The sequence below is a fragment of the Mesoplodon densirostris genome, chromosome 2, assembly GCF_025265405.1.
Source record: "Mesoplodon densirostris isolate mMesDen1 chromosome 2, mMesDen1 primary haplotype, whole genome shotgun sequence".
Taxonomy (NCBI): domain Eukaryota; kingdom Metazoa; phylum Chordata; class Mammalia; order Artiodactyla; family Ziphiidae; genus Mesoplodon; species Mesoplodon densirostris.
In genome coordinates this window covers 14,744,006-14,761,130 of record NC_082662.1, presented here as the reverse complement: position 1 = coordinate 14,761,130, position 17,125 = coordinate 14,744,006, and the positions used below count along the sequence as shown (strand labels likewise).

The following is a 17,125-nucleotide window of genomic DNA, read 5'->3' as shown; positions in this document are numbered from 1 at the left end:
TAAATAGATGGATGAAGGTATCTGTGTGGTCATTTGTACACCTCTTTGGAGCCTCTTCACATCCACATTCTCACCAGATTCCCCCAACAAACGCTGGGTCTGAGCTCCTAACACAAAGCCCAGAGAGAGGAGCACCCAGAAAGGTCCTCCAGGGGAGCACACCCACCTTCCGTTCTTACCAGAGTGGGCATGGAAGGACCACCGGCCAGATTCCCTATGCAGGGCTGGATTTACCCTTTGCAATCTTCTTGTCCCATTTTCTACTTTTATCCACAGGGAAACGGACACCCAAAGGGCCAAGGAGGGTGCCCAGGGTCATCCACTCAATTTGGAAATTTTATTGTGTACCTACTGTGTGTCAGGCCTCGTGCTGAGAGCTGAGGATGCAAGGTGAAGGGGGAGCACCCATTCTGTCCTGATGCTCATGGTCACAGAGAGAAGGACCAACCTGTGTGTGGAGAGTGGGGCCTTATCCTCCTGGCGGGTCAAGGGTAAGGCATAAGCGGGGATGTGGCAGGTACCCCATGAAGCACAGCACGAGCCAGCTTGTCTCCTGCAGCATCTCCCTGCGTGCCTGGTGTAGCCAGGCTGTCCTCTAGTTTTGGAGCAGACTGCCACTTTCTGCCTGGCCACCAGGCAAAGTGTTTGGCTGTGTAGTGTGAAAAAGCATGCACACGTGTGTGTGTGTGTTCTGGAGGAGCCGCAGCCGTTGGCTTTGGGGGAGGTCAGTTCTGCCGGGGTGGCGGGCTGTCTAAAGAAGGTGTCCCACAGGAGGACCTGCTCGATTGGGTTCTGAAGGCTGATGAGTTTACCAGGTGACCAAAGGGAACAGCACCCATCAAGTGTAAAGGGTCAGAGCAACACAATAGGATTGGGGCCTTTTAGGCAGTGGGCGGGAGGGGAGTGGGGCCGTGGGCGCCCACATGCCTAGAACACAGCAGGGCCTAGAATGGGATCCGCTATCTTAAAGTCTTCTAGGAAAGGGGTAGGGGCAGAAATATTAAGTATCTCCATCCCCAAGGGCTCTTCCTTCCCCATCCTGTTGCTGCTTTGAACCTAGGGTCTGGTTGTTTAGGGTCTGTTTTCCTTCCCAGGTTTAGAGCCCGTGGGGAACAATAGGACGTATTCCACAGGCTTCTGAACCGGGTAGAGCTGGTTTACATCCCACCTCTGGCATTTCTGGCTGTGTGACTTTCGGCATATTGCTCACCCTCTCTGGACCTCAGTGTCCTCACCTGGAAAGGGGTTTGGAAAACCCACTTTGCGGGACTGTTGGAGGAGCCGTCTGGAGAGGCCGACATAAAGGGTCCGCTCCATGTGGCAGAGCTGCAACTTGACCCCTTCCTGCTTCTTCCCTCCAGGGGATGATTCCCCTTGGGAACGGGTCCCCCTCCTGCAGCACAGCCCCAGCTCTGCCTTCCAAGCCCATGGAGGGTGATCCTGAGACCCCCCCGTCCCCACTCCGAGAGCATTGCGTGTGGGATAGACATGAAAGGGCTGGCGAAGTGGCCCCCCGGACACCGCCCAGCCCTCACCTCACGGTGGACTGATACACCAGGTCCTCTCGCTTGCGGTAGTTCTCCACGTGGGAGAAGTTGGTGGAGAACATCGCGTCGAACGTAAAGATCTTCTGCTTGATGGTGCCGCCATCCGTCACCTGCAAGAGAGCACAGAGGAGTCACAGGTGAGCTCTCAGCCAGCCCTGCCATCCCTTTCCTCCAGGCAGTGAGTGGGCTCCTGGGATGCTGGGGAGATGCAGGCAGCACCAGGAGAAGCCTCTCTGGGGAGATGTCACAACCATCACTATTATCCTCCCAGGTCATCCCCACATTACTGATGTGCAGGCTGAGGCTCTGAAGTCAAGTGCCGTCCTGAGGCCCTACAGCTAAGAAGGAGTAAGGCTGCCTCTTCTCCGGGCCCTTTCCGATGCACCAGGTGGTCCCACTGCTGCATCCCACTTGCTGGCCTTGCAAAAATGACAAGCAAACCTTGGGGAGCCGCAGACAGGGCCAGAGAGTGTGAATGTGTTTTGCAGAGTCAGCCAGAGTGCCAAAGCCATCCCCGCCCAAGGAGAGAGGGAATGGGGGAGGAGCCTGGATAGAAAAAGAGAAGAACTGGGGCCAAGGGCAGTCACCTGTACCAAGAGCTCATACGGATTCAAACAAGCGAAATTGCAACAGTTTCCAATAAAGTCTTCAAGGGAGAAGACCAGAATAGCTAGGGAGCCCAGAGGAGGGGGAGGTCCCATCCTGGGGATAGGGTAATCATGGAGGGCTTCCTGTGGGAAGCAGTACGTACGTTGTCTTCTGAAGGAAGAGTAGGAACCAGCCTGGTAAATGGAGGGGGTGCTTTCTAGGCAGAAGGGACAGCAGGAGCAAAGGCCCTGGGGTGGGAAAGAAGCATCTGTGCTCAGTGAAGGGAGACTGTGTTCAGAGTGCCTGGGGCAGAGAGGAAGTGAAGAGAGTAGACTCCGAGGAGTGAAATGGGAGCCACATCAGGGAGGGCCTGGTGGGCAAAGGAACTCAACTCCCCCGAAGACCAAGGAGGTGCAGAGTTTCAGATTCTATTTCCAAGCTCCCTCTGGCCTTAGAAGAGACTGAAGGGACTTGTCTGGAGACAGGGGAACCTGGGGTGGCTAGGGAGAACCCAGTCTACTGACACCAGCGATGGAGAGAAGAGGACAGTGTGGGGGACTTGCCTGCCTCTGGCTGCCCTTGGGACGGGCCAGGAGGGGTGTCAGGAAGTCCCCGTTTCACATAGGAATATGAAGGAGGCCCCGAGAAGGCAGGGGCTCTCAGGAGGTGGTAATAAAGCCCACGCTGGAAGACAAAGGCTGCTCGGGTGCCCAGCTGTTCACAGCTGATTAAAAGCCGGACCAAAGTGCTCCCTAATCCCTCCTGCCGCCTGTCCGCGTCCGCATCCCCATCCCCACCGCTGTGCTGCCTCCGGCTAATGAACGTGTTACTCCACAAAGCAGCAAGGTATGTGTTGTCACTGTTTCAATTATTTATCTGTTTACTCGGCTGCAGTTTTCCGCTTGTCTCAGCAACTCTATTATAGAGTTGCAGCCTCTCGCCGCTCAGCGGGGCTTCTCGCTAACAGCCTGCAACAGGGAGGCCTCCACTTCCTGAAGAAGTGGAATTAACTCCCTGTGGCTCTGTGTGCTGGAGGCAGGAGAGGGGCTGGGGGTGGGGTTTCTCCAAGGCCTTGCGGGAGGGGGGAGATGCTGGGATGGGGTTTCTCCAAGGGGCTTGGGGGAGGGGGGAGATGCTGGGATGGGGTTTCTCCAAGGGGCTTGGGGGAGGGGGGAGATGCCGAAAGGTGCTTCCCCAGCCCAGCAAAGGCGGCCCTGGAGCTGGGTCTGCCACCTTCTTGGGAGGACTGGCCCCGGGGCAGCTGGCCTCCTTTGGGCACATCTGGACCCCAGCTGACTTGGACCATATCTGTCCGGCCAAGGTGGTAGTGCTGCTGGTTTAGGGAACACAGATTCAGTGCAATCCAGCCAGCATTTATTGAGTGCCAGCTGTGTGCCAGCTACGAGCTACAAGAGTATGGCTCACCCTCCCCAAACCACAAGCTCATAAGAGTAGGAGACCTCTATTAGTACCGGGGTCCCCAGGGATCCCCGGCTGGTGAGGGTTAGAGTGATGATAACACACTCACCAGCTCCAGGACCCTGAGAGGGGTCAGTGGTGGGACTTCCCACTACACGGTGTCTCCTCGCTGAGCTCAAGCCTCTGTGTCTCCAGCAGGCTCATCCACCACTCATACAATTCACTTGCTCCCTCTCTGAGGGCTTTGCGCTTTTCTGACTGTGCGTGGGTGCAGTCAGAAGGCAAGACATCTCATCCTCTGGTCCTCTCACATTGCCTCTCACCAGCTTCCCAAACAGGGGATGATGAGAATGGAGAAAGAGTGAGGAAGAGGAGCAAAGTACCTGTAAACCAGACCCCTGAACTGGGGGACAATTTTGCCCCCTCCTCCTCCTGGGGACATCTGACAATGTCGGGAGCCAGTTTTGGTTGTCACAACTCAGGGGCAAGACGTGGTCCTTGTATCTACCAGGCAAAGGCCAGGGATGCTATAACCATTCTACGATGCACAGGACAATCTCCCAAAGAATTATCTGGCCCCAAATGTCAACAATACCAAGGTTGAGAAATCTGCTTGAAGCACATCTCTTTGTATAGAGCAGAATAGACAATAATCTCCCATTTTGCAGATGAAGAAACTGAGGCTTGGAGAGGCAAAGTGATTCATCCGAGGTCCCACAATGGGCTCCTGGCAGAGCTCTGGCTCCCAGACCAGAGTTCACATCCCACCCCCTAGGCTGAAAAGGGTTGAGGATGAACTAAGTGCCTCTCCAGCCCTCTCTCTCTACACTCAGCAGCTGCCTCATTAGGAGGCAGGATGCCAGAAGCCCAGCGGAGGTTTGAGTAATTTTCTCCTAAAGTCATAAAAGTGGAAGGTATCCTGCCTGTTTGACTTGCAGCCTCGCCTCCCTTCAGGTACTGCTTTTTTATCTCCTAAAATGCGGCAGCCCTTATCGTCCCCATTTCAAATTTCACTCCATTTTTTTTTTTTTATACAAAGGAAGGAAAAAAAATCTGTCAGTAAAACTGTCTCCTCAAATTTATTCTCCGGGACTGAGGCTTTTATTAGTGGGAAAATACACCCACACCCCACACATACTCACACATACCCACACACCCCAGATAAAGCACCGAAGAATTATCTGAATCGTAAATCGCTGTACCAGGCCCAGGGACAGGGGAGTTTCAAGGACGCACCTAGTTTTACTTTGGTTTTATTTACATCTTTTTCTCTGGGGCCTGCGTCTGGCTGCTGTGGTTAAACTGGCCTCAGGCAGCCCGAGACAAGCACTGATCTCCTTCCAGTCAAGACATCCACTGTCCCAGCTCCCTGCAGCTGGCTCTCAGACATCCCTCAGCCTCAGGGAAGGTAAAGGAAAGTAACAGACTCCAAATTCACTCTCAGGCCCCAGGCCAGTGGGCAAGTGGCTATTTGCAAGGAGGTTATTCTGTAGTTCTTGGAGGTTTGAACCCCTCAAGACAGAGGCTGGGAGGGGGTGGGGGTAATCACAGGCTGTGGGCAGAGGGCATGGTGTAAGCCTGAGAAGATGCTGCAAGACACCTTCCCTTTAGTTCTAGAAACATGTCGCCAGGCCTAAGACACGCAGGCACAGTTCTAGGCCCCATGGGAGAGAAAGAAATGAATTTCAGACACCGTTGCAGCCCATCACGAGCTTATTCACAGTCTGGTGGGGGAGATAACACCACTCACAGTTAAGTGAGAGGCCAAAGTCTGGGAGATCAAGGCTGTAGCAACAGGTATTTGCCAAGTGTCATCTGAGGCTCATGGAGGAGCCAAGAATTCCTTTGGAGGGAGGGGTGATCACAGGAGTCTTCCTGGAGGAGGTGGGCCCTTTTCAGGGGGTATCTAGTCTCAGGCTGCTTCTCCCTGCCTATGGGAGGCTTTTGAGCAAGAAGCAATACTGATTTCCCATACACCAGTTGAATTCTTGATTTTTGGTTACTACTTTGTGCGTTTGAGCAAGCTATTTCACCTTTCTAAGCCTCAGTTTCCTCATCTGTAAAATGGGGACAACTCAACCTATCTTCTTGGGAGGATTAAGTGAGACAAGGCTTGGAAAGATCACCCAGTGTGTGGTCAATGCTCAGTGGAGACAGCTATTTTTATGAATACTAACACTTCTCTGAACCACCTCTTTTTCTGTGTCCCTTCTCAGTCTTCAGGGCTGGAGAGCAGAGTATCTCTTGCTGAAAAGCCAGAGGATGCAAAAAATCAGTAAATGAAAGAAGGGGGTCCATTTCTGGGGAGGGAGGTGGGTGGGAGGAGCCAGAAGCCAGTGTGGGCAGCTGAGAACTGGAGGGCTGGGGGTTGTGTGTGTGGAAAGCAGAGGCCGAGGAACTTGCTGAATTATTATATTATTATATCAGCCCAAAGAGGGAGCTTGAGGAGGCTCAGAACAAGGACATGGTGGCAGGCTAGTCTCGGGGGCTCCAAGACAGCTCCCCAATGCCCTTAGTGGGTTGGGACCAGGAGATCAGGGCAGACAGAGAATGACAAAGCTAGTGGGGGCAGTCAAGGTGCTGTTGGAGAGCCAAAGATGTGTGGGTTTTCCCTTCCCCAGAGGGAGATGTGCTTGTGTGTTCATTCACTCATTCATTCATTCAACAGATTTTTAGTGAATCAATAAACAGGGCTTGAATGTGAGCTACTTCTAGAATATAAGCTCTATGAGGGCAGGGTCTTTATCTGCCCTGTTCATGTTCTGCCCCCAGAGTTGGGCACCTGGTCCTTACTCAGTAAATATTTGTTAGAGTGAGTTGAACCCTTACCACATTCCAGGCACTGGGGCACCATAAGGAACAAGAGAAGCCATTCCTGCTGCTCTACAACACAGACCTGCCCCCAGAACAGCCTGCTGTGCCCATGCCCCAGTTTCATGGGGCTTCCCAATAGGACCAGGCCCAGTGGGGAAGGTGGAGGGACCATCCATGCAGTGATGCTCCAGAAGGAACCAGCATGGATCTGAGGTATTTTTTCTCAGAGGTCATTCTGAGACAGGCTGGAACCTGGGGCCCTTTGCTCCAGTGCTTGTACCTAGACAAATTTCTCCTCAATCAACCAAATACAAAGAAACTATATGGGACTAAAAATAACTGAATGCATGCACAGCTGGGGCAAATTCTGGACCAAAAGATACCAAAAGACAAAAAAAAACCCTATCTACCACTTCGGAAGAGCCGGGAGCAAAAACTGGGTGTCGGAGCAGAAGCAGTGTACTGTGCATGCCCCCTGCACACAAAACACCACAAAGGGACTGAGGCAGATCACCTAAGCCACCTATCTGGACACACCCCTACCCTCACCCCATCTAAGGAACCAGCTTGCCCCCCAGCTCGGCGAGCGAGCAAGGGAAACTCTTACTTCTTCTCGCTCCCCCCTGCTACAGCAGGGGCCCCAATAAAGCCTTGCCTGAATTTCTTGTCTGGCCTCTAGTCAATTTCTATTTATTGAGAAGGTCAAGACCCCTGGTCGGTATCCATTCCCTGACTGATCAGCTAGACTGGATGGAGACCTGGGTTCTAAATCTCTCTGCACGTCTCCCTTCTCCAGGCCTCAGTTGCCCTAAATGCTCAATGAAGAGACGTGGGGCAGGGTGACCTCTGAGGGCCATTTCTATCCCGAATGCCCAAATGTTCTGATTCTAGAACAGCTAGCCCTAGAGGCCACACCTATTCACGCTCTGTTTGCCCAGCCAAGGCTCAGCAGCTGCTTACGGGTCCCAAGCCTGCCCGACTGTGTCCCAGGGCGCCGGCTGTCCCCGACCAGCAAATCTGGCTTCAGCCAGGCTGGGTTGATTTTCAAGTGGAGTCACCAAAGCGTGGCAAACGGACTGAGTCCAGCCAGCAGCGTGAGAGCCTGCAGGGCCGACCAGGGTTTTCCGTTTGAAAAACAAATAAGACTCCAACTCTAGCCTCCTCCCAATGTCTCTGGGTGCCCTCATCCGGAAGAGAAAAAAAAGAAGGGGGTAAAAATCAGCTCCCCCACCCCCAACCTCCTTCTCTTTGTGTTCCACAAAACAAATTACAGGTTGGAAATAGCTATAACAAACTTGATATCCCACTTATGGGCCAATCCTGCCGCGGCTGGAAAGTGTAATAGTGGCAGAGAGTGAAAACTGCTGGTGTATTTTGCTGGAGCTGTTTAAATTGCCTGCCTACATCATCCCAACTCCTCTCCAGCCGAGAAGGAATTTGCTCTCCTGGAAATGGACCAGCTGAGGTTTCTGTGGCTGGGCAGTGAGAGGGAGAGTTTGCAAGGAGGGTTTTTAATGAACTGATTAGACTTGGAGGTGTGATGGCACCTGGGCTCCAGAGTCAGGCCAGCCCAGTTTCAAATCCCAGCACCGGCAGGTTCCAGGCGGTTCCCAGGCTATTAAAATGGCCAAGAGCGGGCTTCCCTGGTGGCACAGTGGTTAGGAATCTGCCTGCCAATGCAGGGGACATGGGTTGGAGTCCTGGTCCAGGAAGATCCCACATGCCGCGGAGCAACTAAGCCCGTGTGCCACAACTACTGAGCCTGCGTGCCACAACTACTGAGCCTGTGCGCCTAGAGCCCAAGCTCCGCAACAACAGAAGCCACCTCAATGAGAAGCCTGCGCACCGCAACGAAGAGTAGCCCCCGCTCGCCACAACTAGAGAAAGCCCGCGCCCAGCAACAAAGACCCAACTCAGCCATAAATAAATAAATAAATAAATAAATAAATAAATAAATAAATAAATAGAATTTAAAAAATGGGCAAGAGCCGTGGCTGCCTTATAGAGTTGTAGTTGCAGGGAAAGGGACACTGAAAGTGACGAATGGTGGCTAGAATGCTGGGCCAAGTGTGAAGAGGCTCTGTTCCTCCTTGGGGGCTGTCACTTTCTGGCTCTGTGTTCTCAAGCAAGTCACTGATAGTCTTGGAGTTTAGTTTCCTCATCTGTAAAGTGTTCATCGGACCTATGCCCCAGAGTTGTTAGCAATACTTTTAAAAAAACCAAATATATGTGAAAGCTTCTTGTAAAATGTGATAAGCATATCTAAAAACTTCTGCCATGCAATCGTCACCTAGAAGTCTCTTCCCCACCTCACTCAACCCCAAGTGCCTAGCATGGGATTGGCACATAGTCTGTCCTTATAATGTATGTTTGTGTAGTGAATCAACAAGTCAGCGAAGGAAGGAATGTTCTGAAGTCTACTTAGATGTGTCTCCATCCAGCCACTCAGAAATTATGCTGAGAAAACTCCCTCCGAGGCCCAGTACAAAGATCAACTAGTGTTAGAGAAAGGCTTAGATCAAGTCAGCCTCAGCATAGGGCTCAAGCCATTTGTACATTCAAGCATTCGCTTATTGACTGAGTTCCTTTCATGAGCTGTGTTCGATTCTGGGAGGACAGCCATGGACACAGCAGATGAGACGGTGAAGAAACATAACCATCTCATTTAAATGTCTGTGATGGGTGTCTTCCAACTCCTCCAGCAGAACCTGAAGCCCAGGAGGGCTGCGACTTTGTTGTGTCCAATGTTGTATCCCCCACTCCCAGGACAGCCGGCTGCAGAGGGGGCTCTCTGTCAATATTTGTACAGAAATGAACATGTCTTCTATAGATGCAAAAACTGAAGCCACTGAAGGGCTGCCACTCACCCAGGCTGCCCAGTCTGTCAGTGGAGGAGTGAAGATTTGAACCTGGGTCTGATTCCGAGGTCCAGAGTGGAAGTGGCCCAGGCAGTAGAGGTGATGAAGTACTGGGTTGAGGCAAGGAAGGGAGCAGGTACTCTAGGCAGAGGGAAACCAGGGCGGGGCGCAGGGCACCTGCTCAGAGAGGAGCAAGAAGAGTAAAAATGGAGAGGAAGAGGGGAGAGCGATGCAGCCTCCCCCTGGCTTACTGTGCAGCAGGAGGGGCACAGGGTTCCTGCCTTCCTTGTTGCCATGGTGACCCTGGACCACTCTTCCTCTAGACTCCCTGTCCACCTGTTCTCCACCCTGAGTCTGCTTCTGCATCTCCTGGGCCTGGGAGCTGGGCCAGGGGAGCAGCCACAGAGAGGAGAGGGCAGGCTCCGCTGGAGCCTGGGGGAGGAGGAGGCCGGATTCCCAGGGATAGCAGGGAGGGGTGGGAATCCTCAGGTCAGGTGCCACTCACCACTCTGGGTGGCCAGATTCCACCCCCACTCCATCTCCCTTGTGAGTCCTGGCTTCTGGCAGGGCTGGGCTCGGGGTAATTGGCTTTCCCTCGTGTGTGTGTGTGTGTGTGTGTGTGTGTGTGTGTGTGTGTGTGTGTGTGAGAGAGAGAGAGAGAGAGAGAGAGAGAGAGATCCGGTTTTTAACAGAGACAGCTGGTGTCATAAATTGCTTGTCTCATCTGGTTACCATGCAAAGGCAGACAGCAGCTCAGGGATGAGGTGTGGGGCGGCCCAGGGGCCCGGGGGCTGGTAAGAATGGCAGGCAGAGGCGCGGCGGCTGGCTTTGTGGGCACACACATGGGCAGAGCCTATGCAAGTATGAGGAGGTGCGTGTGCAACGGGAGTGAACACAAGGGGGTCCCAGGGGCTGCCGGCGGCCAGCTCATGTGGATGAGCATGAGTGCAAATAAGAAAGCCTGTGTTCAGGGGGTGTGGGGATGGACATCTGTCAGCAGGGGTGAGTGGACAAATCTACATGCCTCTAGGCTACATATAAGGATGCATATGTGTGTGTGTGTAAAGCAAAGTAATGGTGAGAATACTTAGTGTAGTTCTAGATGTTTGGGGAAGAACATGAGGGTTTGTGGGTGTATAAGAAAGATTGTGTGTGTGCACAATCAAGGTTGTGTGTCAGTTGTGGATTCATGGTGTGTGTGCACGTGTGTGTGTGTGTGTGTGAATGATGCCTGTACCCACGGAGCAAGCCCAGTTTACACACCCTGTTCCCTGCTCTGGGCGGGGGATAGGGGACATCAGCTGGGGTGGGTGGGGGGGGCATGTGTCTGAGGAATGCCAGGCTGGGAGACACCATCACGCCAACGCTGTCCCCTTGCCATTGTCCACCCCTGGGGCAGGCTCCCACCAGTCAAATGCAAAATCACAGTCAGGACCCAACCACCTGAGCCCCCAGACTCTGCCAGACACAGGATGCTCTGAGACCTTCCTCGCCATCTCCTGTGTACCCCCCAAAACCCACACTGCAGGGGCTGGCAGGCAAGAAGCAGGGGAGACCAGAAGGACCTGGATAGGTGCTAGACACTCAGACTTCTGTGCACAGCAGAATCACCTAGCCAGGTGGGAGTAGGGTTTGAAAATGTCAATTTCCCTGGAAGCCCATCCCAGAGGTTCAAATGCAGTGAGTCTTGGGTGGAGTCCGGATTTGGGATTTTTAACAAGCCACGTGGAGTCAGTTGAATGCAGGGGTTGGGGACCACAGTGGGGAAACACTGCCCTAACTCCCGTGGACCCTCTCCCAACCAAGGCCTCTGCGCAGCTTTCCCAGGTGCCATACCCTTAGCACCTGACAGGCCCGGCCACCCAGCACAGGAGGGACCCTTGACTGTCCCATCTAGAACCTGCACGTTATAGAAGCCCAAACCAAGGCCTTCTGTGAGGGGAGAGACAGGCCCAGGGCCACACAGGAAGGAGGTGACAGGGCTGGGAGCCAGGTCCTTGGCTCCAAAGCACCTCCTCTTTGCACCACATCCCACTGATGCTTGGGACCCCAGAAACCAAGGTTCACCATCAAGTGCTGTACAGGTGTGGCACCGGGGATGTTCTTGTCCATCCTCTGCCTTTGGGTCAGGGTGGTCATACCCCAATCCCTGCTGTCTCTTCCATGCCTCCTGGTAATGACCCCCAGCATTAGAGATGGGCCCCATGGTCATGTAGTCACCCCAAAGACAGGGCTCTTCCCAGTATGGCTAAAGCTCTCCCCTGCCTGCCATGTTCTGGAAGCAGTGGGGCAGGGATGGAGGAGGAAGGAGGAACTTTTTCAACCACCTTATGTCTCCCTGACATACCTACCCTCAGCCTTCATTCCTCGAACCCAAGTGACTACACTTCTCATTCATTCATTCATTCACTTGTTTGTTCATTTGTTCAGCACCTCCTGGCGGCCAGGCCTGAGGACAGAGGGTACATCAGACAAGGTCCTGGCCATCAAGGAACTCCTAGAAAGGGCAGGGTAGGGGAATCACAGAAAGAAACATCAGCAGCATGTGCTTGCCTGCCATGGGCTGCTCGGCGTGGAACGGAAGTGGCACAGGGCAGACAAATAGAGAGCTCTGCCAGGGAGAGCTCAGGCAGTACCCACAGAAGAGGGTACACTGAGCTGTGCCTTGGAGGAGGGAGAGGAGTTTGCAGGGCAGACAAGAGGATGCAGGAGGGCGCTCCAGACACAGAGGATGCCAGACAAAGGTAAGAGAAAATGCCAGGCATGGGTGAAAAGTGATGGGGAGTTTCAAGATGGATTTTGTGGGATGCTCTGTGGGATGCTGGGATGCGGAGTGTGGCCGAGGGAGCTGGACCCCATGTGAAGGGTCTGGGTTTGGTAGTGATAGTCAGAATGCTAGGTTCAAATCTAATTCAAGATCTTGGGCAAGTCACTTCATATCTCCCTGCCTCAGTTTTCTCATCTATAAAATGGGGATAACAGTAGTACCACCTCATAGGTGATAGGCTGCAGGATGATTTTTGTTCTTCCACGTAAATTGCTTAGAAAGGAGCCTGGAATACAGTAAAGGCTCTATAATTATGTGCTATTTTATTAGTCCTAAAATGCTTAGCACGGTAGATATTACGTAGTAGATATTATTATTGATATTATTTTGTCAGAGGGAGATGGGGAGCCACTGAAGGCTTCAAGCAGGGGAGTGACAGCTCCCACCACGGTCAAAAAGATCCCTTTACCTGCAGTGTGGACAACACAGCTAGGGGCAAGCAGGTCTGGCTTGGGAAGAGGCCTTTGGAACAGAGAGAAGAGATCACTTTTCCAGCCCCCTTTTCAGGGCTGTGACTTGATTTTTGGATCCCTCAAGCTGGCTGGGCAGGTGTGGGTGTGGGTGGGGGCGTGGCTGAGTCTTGTCCGATCCCAGCATCTGTATATCTGTGTGCAATCCCCTGCCTGTGACACCCCAAACAGCATCCCGCAGTGCCATGCTCAGCGCTCGGTCCCCATGCCACCCCCTAGGCTGCCTGTCAGCGAGCACACCTGTGTGGACAGGTTGCGTCCAGCAAGGGCTCATCGTGGGGACAGATGCCCAGCTTGTGCCTGTCTGGCTGACTGACACAGTCAGGAGGGGCTGCCCGTAGTGTGGAGGGACCTCACTGTGCCAGTCTCAGGCCCTCCACACTCGGCAGGCGCTGCAGATGACCAGGCTTCTGTGAGCATGATTGGGTGCTGGCAGACCAGTGGACATGACCCATCAGCCACCTGCGCCAGGTTGCCCACCTGCTATCCAGGGGGCGGGGCGTGCCAGCGAACACTGCTAGGCTGGCACATCCTCACTGTAATTAGCACAGGGCATGCGGGCAGCCAGCCCAGTGGAGCCTGACTGTCTGTCCGTCTGCAGCTGCCCCGGTCAGCCCCAGCAGCCTGCTGGAGAGAAAGAGTAAGAGCCTGGGCCCCCTCTTGGCTCAGCCACTAAGTGGCAGTGGATGCTGGGAAATTTGCATTCTCTCTCTGAGCCTCAGTTTTCTTACCTGTTAAATGGAGCGGAGATGGCTATCTTTAAATTCACTTCCTGCTATTTCGTGCAGGTGGTGTTAGCAACAGGCAAACTCTGAGTAGCATAATTCTGCGATCTGAGTGGTGACACTAAGCTTATCCAGCCCTGCTCATTTATTTCTTCCTTCAACAAAGATTCACTGTGTCTCTATTATGTGCCAGAGACTGTTTTAGGTGCAGGGGATAAAGTCATGAACAGGCCAAAGACCCTCTTCTCCTGGAGACCTCATTCTAGTGGGAGGAGACAGATAATAAACCCAATTAAGGAATATGGAAGAAACACATCAGATCAGGACAAGTGTCCTACAGGCAATGAAAACAGAGTGATGGATGGAGGAGGTGGGGACCACAGCAGATTAGGCGACCAGGGGAAGCCTGTTTCCGGAGCTTAAATTTCATATTTAAACTGAAATCCCAGTGAGGAGGTGGGGTCAGGCTGCTTGGAAAGAATCAAATTGCTTCCTGCCAGCTCCTTATGAAGTCATGTTTGTTCAATGCTTCTGGCTTCTCATTTAGTCCCAGCAGCACCCCTGTGGGCATTGCTGTCTGCATTTTGCAGATTGGGACACAGAGTCACAGAGTGATTGCATTTGCCTACGTGCCCACAGTCCAGATTCAGCTCGGGGAATACAATCCTTTTTCTACTGCGTCTTCACAACTGACTTCTACTTCGCTGAAAACCAGCCTTAATGTTTGTCAAAGACTGTGTGACCTTGCACTTGTCGCCCCCCCACCCACCCCAGCTTGGTCTTAACAGCATCATATTTTATTCCCCCAACATTTAACTATGAACATTTTCAAACATAGAGAAAAGTGCAAAGAATGTTAAAGCAAACATCCATATTCTTACTACCTACCTTCTGCAATGAGCTTGACCATGTTTGCTTTATCATATAGTTCTCTCCCTCTATCCATCCATCCACTTGTATTTATTTGGTGCATTTCAAAGTAAGTTGCAGACACCAGTACACTTTACTCCTACATGCTTCAGCATGCATATCATTGATCAGAGTTACACTTATTTCTAATTCCCTTTTGGTAAAATTTACATAAAATGAAATGCACAAATCATAAGTGCACTACTCAATGAGTTTTGGCAAATGCATCTACCTGTGTAACCCAAACCTCTCTCATGATATAAGGCATCACCATCACTCCAGAAAGATCCTCTGCCCTGCCCAGTCAATCCTTGCCCCCAAAGGCAACTATTATTCTGATTTTTCTCACACCATTTTTTGCCTGTTTTAGAATTTCATATACGTGGAATCATACAGTTGGTAGTTTTTTGTTTGTTTTGTTTTTTTTCTGGACGTGCAGGCTCAGCGGCCATGGCTCACGGGCCCAGCTGCTCCGCGGCATGTGGGATCTTCCCGGACCGGGGTACGAACCCATGTCCCCTGCATTGGCAGGCGGACTCTCAACCACTGCGCCTCCAGGGAAGCCCCCAGTTGGTAGTTTTTAGTGAAGGCTCTTCTCTCCCAGCATAACATTTTTGGGATCCACCCTTGCTGTTGTGTGTGCCCTTAGCTCATTTCTTTTTATCGCTGAGTAGTATTCGATTGGAAGATGAGACCAGTTTGTTCAGCTGTTCTCTTGTTAATAGACACCTGGATAGTTTCTGGTTGGGCTCTACTATGTATATAGCTGCTAAGACCATTTTTATACATGTTTTTTTAATGGATGAATGTTTTTATTTCTCTTGCTACTGCTTTGTTTGACAAACAGCCAGTTCATTTCAACAAGTGTTTTCTGAGCACCTACTATGTGTCTAGCACCTACCTGTGCTAGACATGGAGGTGAGTGATCCCAGCTCAGACTGGGGTCTTGGGCTCTGAAGACTCCAAGGAGGCACAGAAAGTCAGGAGTGCCTGCTAGGAAACAAGCGATCTGCATGTCACCGTGTTTTATCCTCACAATAACTTGGTAGCATGCTCATTGCAACCCCGGTTTTCAGAGGAGGCAACTGAGGCCAGAGTGTTGAAGTGACCCGTCCAAGACAAGTGGCAGAGCTGGGCTTCAAACTAAGGGTGACTCCAAACCATGCTCTTTCCTTGTCCTGAATGATGCAGAAGCGGCAACCCAGGGAGGCTGGTGATCTGCTCAAGGTCACATAGGCAGTGCAGTGACAAGAACACCAGCTCCTGTTCTCCCAGTGCAGGGCTCTTTCCCAACACCATGTTGGCTTCATCCTGGGAATCTTAACAGATAAGGTCTCAGTGTTTGTTGAATCAGCATTCCCTCCTAGAAATAAGGCTGGGAGAGCTGTGTTATATAAAAGCCTGGGTTATCTGTGTCCCAGTGCATGAGCCCATCAGACTAAACTTGTCCCCTGTGCTTGCTAATCTAGGACCACAGAGTTACAGGCCCCAGAAACAAGGCAGAAGCCTGAGTGTGAGCCTCTGGCAGATAGTGAGAAGTAGTGGGACCAGTGTTGAGATGGATAAGCTATGTGGGTCCGAAGTCATTTAATTAAAAAATAAGGGCTTCCCTGGTGGCACAGTGGTTGAGAGTCCGCCTGCCGATGCAGGGGACACAGACGGGTTCGAGCCCTGGTCTGGGAGGATCCCACATGCCGCGGAGAAACTGGGCCTGTGAGCCACAACTACTGAGCCTGCACGTCTGGAGCCTGTGCTCCGCAACGAGAGGCCGCGATAGTGAGAGGCCCGTGCACCGCGATGAAGAGTGGCCCCCGCTCGCCGCAACTGGAGAAAGCCCTCGCACAGAAACGAAGACCCAACACAGCCAAAAATAAATAAATAAATAAATTAATTTAAAAAAAATATATATATATATATATATAAAATAAATAAATAAATAAATAAAACCCTCAGTGTATATCAAATTAATACAACCTTCAGGGTGAATTTGGCCTCAGACAATGGTCTTGTGAGCCCAACATTAAGCAAATGAAGAAGGTGATGACTGGTTGGAAGGCTAATTGTTGTGTAGAGGATTCAAGATGGCTCCACATTCTTTGACACTCCCACACTGAGAGACAGGGGTTTATGCTCTCTCCTTCTGAACGGGGCATGTTCTGTGACTGCTTTGACCACCGGGATGCGCAAAAGTGCCAAAGCATACCAGTTTCCATCCCCAAGCCTTAGGAGGCTGGAGACGGCCACCCCCTGTCTCTGTCCATGGTGCTGGACAGACCACGTGGAGAATGAGAGGGACCCAAAAGCCCAGCCTTGCCTGCACATGAGTGAAGCTGCCTTGACCCCTGCAGACCAGACCAGCCGCCAAACTGAACATGACCCAGTGACCCCTGGTGATGCCATTCAAAGCATCAGAATCACCCAGCCTGGCTCTGTTTGAATTCCAGACCCACACAATCATGGGATGTAACGAAATAGCTGGTGTTTTAAGGTGCTGCATTTCGGTGTGATTTGTAGGCAGCAATAACCGCAGCTGCATGCTTCTCCTCTTGTCGAGGAGGAATTCCATCTCAGCCCCCACCTGCACACACAGGGAATGCCAGTGCCACCTCCACTGCATTGTGAGAGCCTCGATTTGATTGCAGCGACATTTGGGTGTGCGGGGGAAGAGGCTGTATCAGGTGGGGTCCAGCAGGAAACAGACAGTCCATGCAAAGAGGATAAATGAGGAGGGTTCAACACCAGGTTTATTTACAAAGGTGTGAACAGAGCTGAGGGATCCCAGCAAGGCATGTGTGGTGGCACCTGGGGCAGGGACCAGTGGGAGCTGCTAGTTTTTTAAGGAGCAAAAGGAAAGGGGCAAAGGAGTTTTACCTGCACCTGAGAGGGTGGCAGATGAAGGAAAGTGCCACCCAACAGGAACTTAGGTAGAGGGACACAGGGAACCAGGAGGGAAGAGCTGGAGAATAAA

General features: G+C 52.1%; 1 protein-coding gene across 1 annotated transcript in view; it reads right to left on the bottom strand.

Moving 5' to 3' along the window:
- The window catches only part of IGSF21 (immunoglobin superfamily member 21), a 249,825-nt gene that overhangs the window by 78,936 nt on the left and 153,764 nt on the right, over window positions 1-17,125 (bottom strand). Inside the window, exon 3 of the mRNA XM_060080255.1 lies at window positions 1,536-1,657. Coding sequence (XP_059936238.1) covers window positions 1,536-1,657 — 122 coding nt within the window. The remainder of the gene's footprint in view (window positions 1-1,535; window positions 1,658-17,125) is intronic.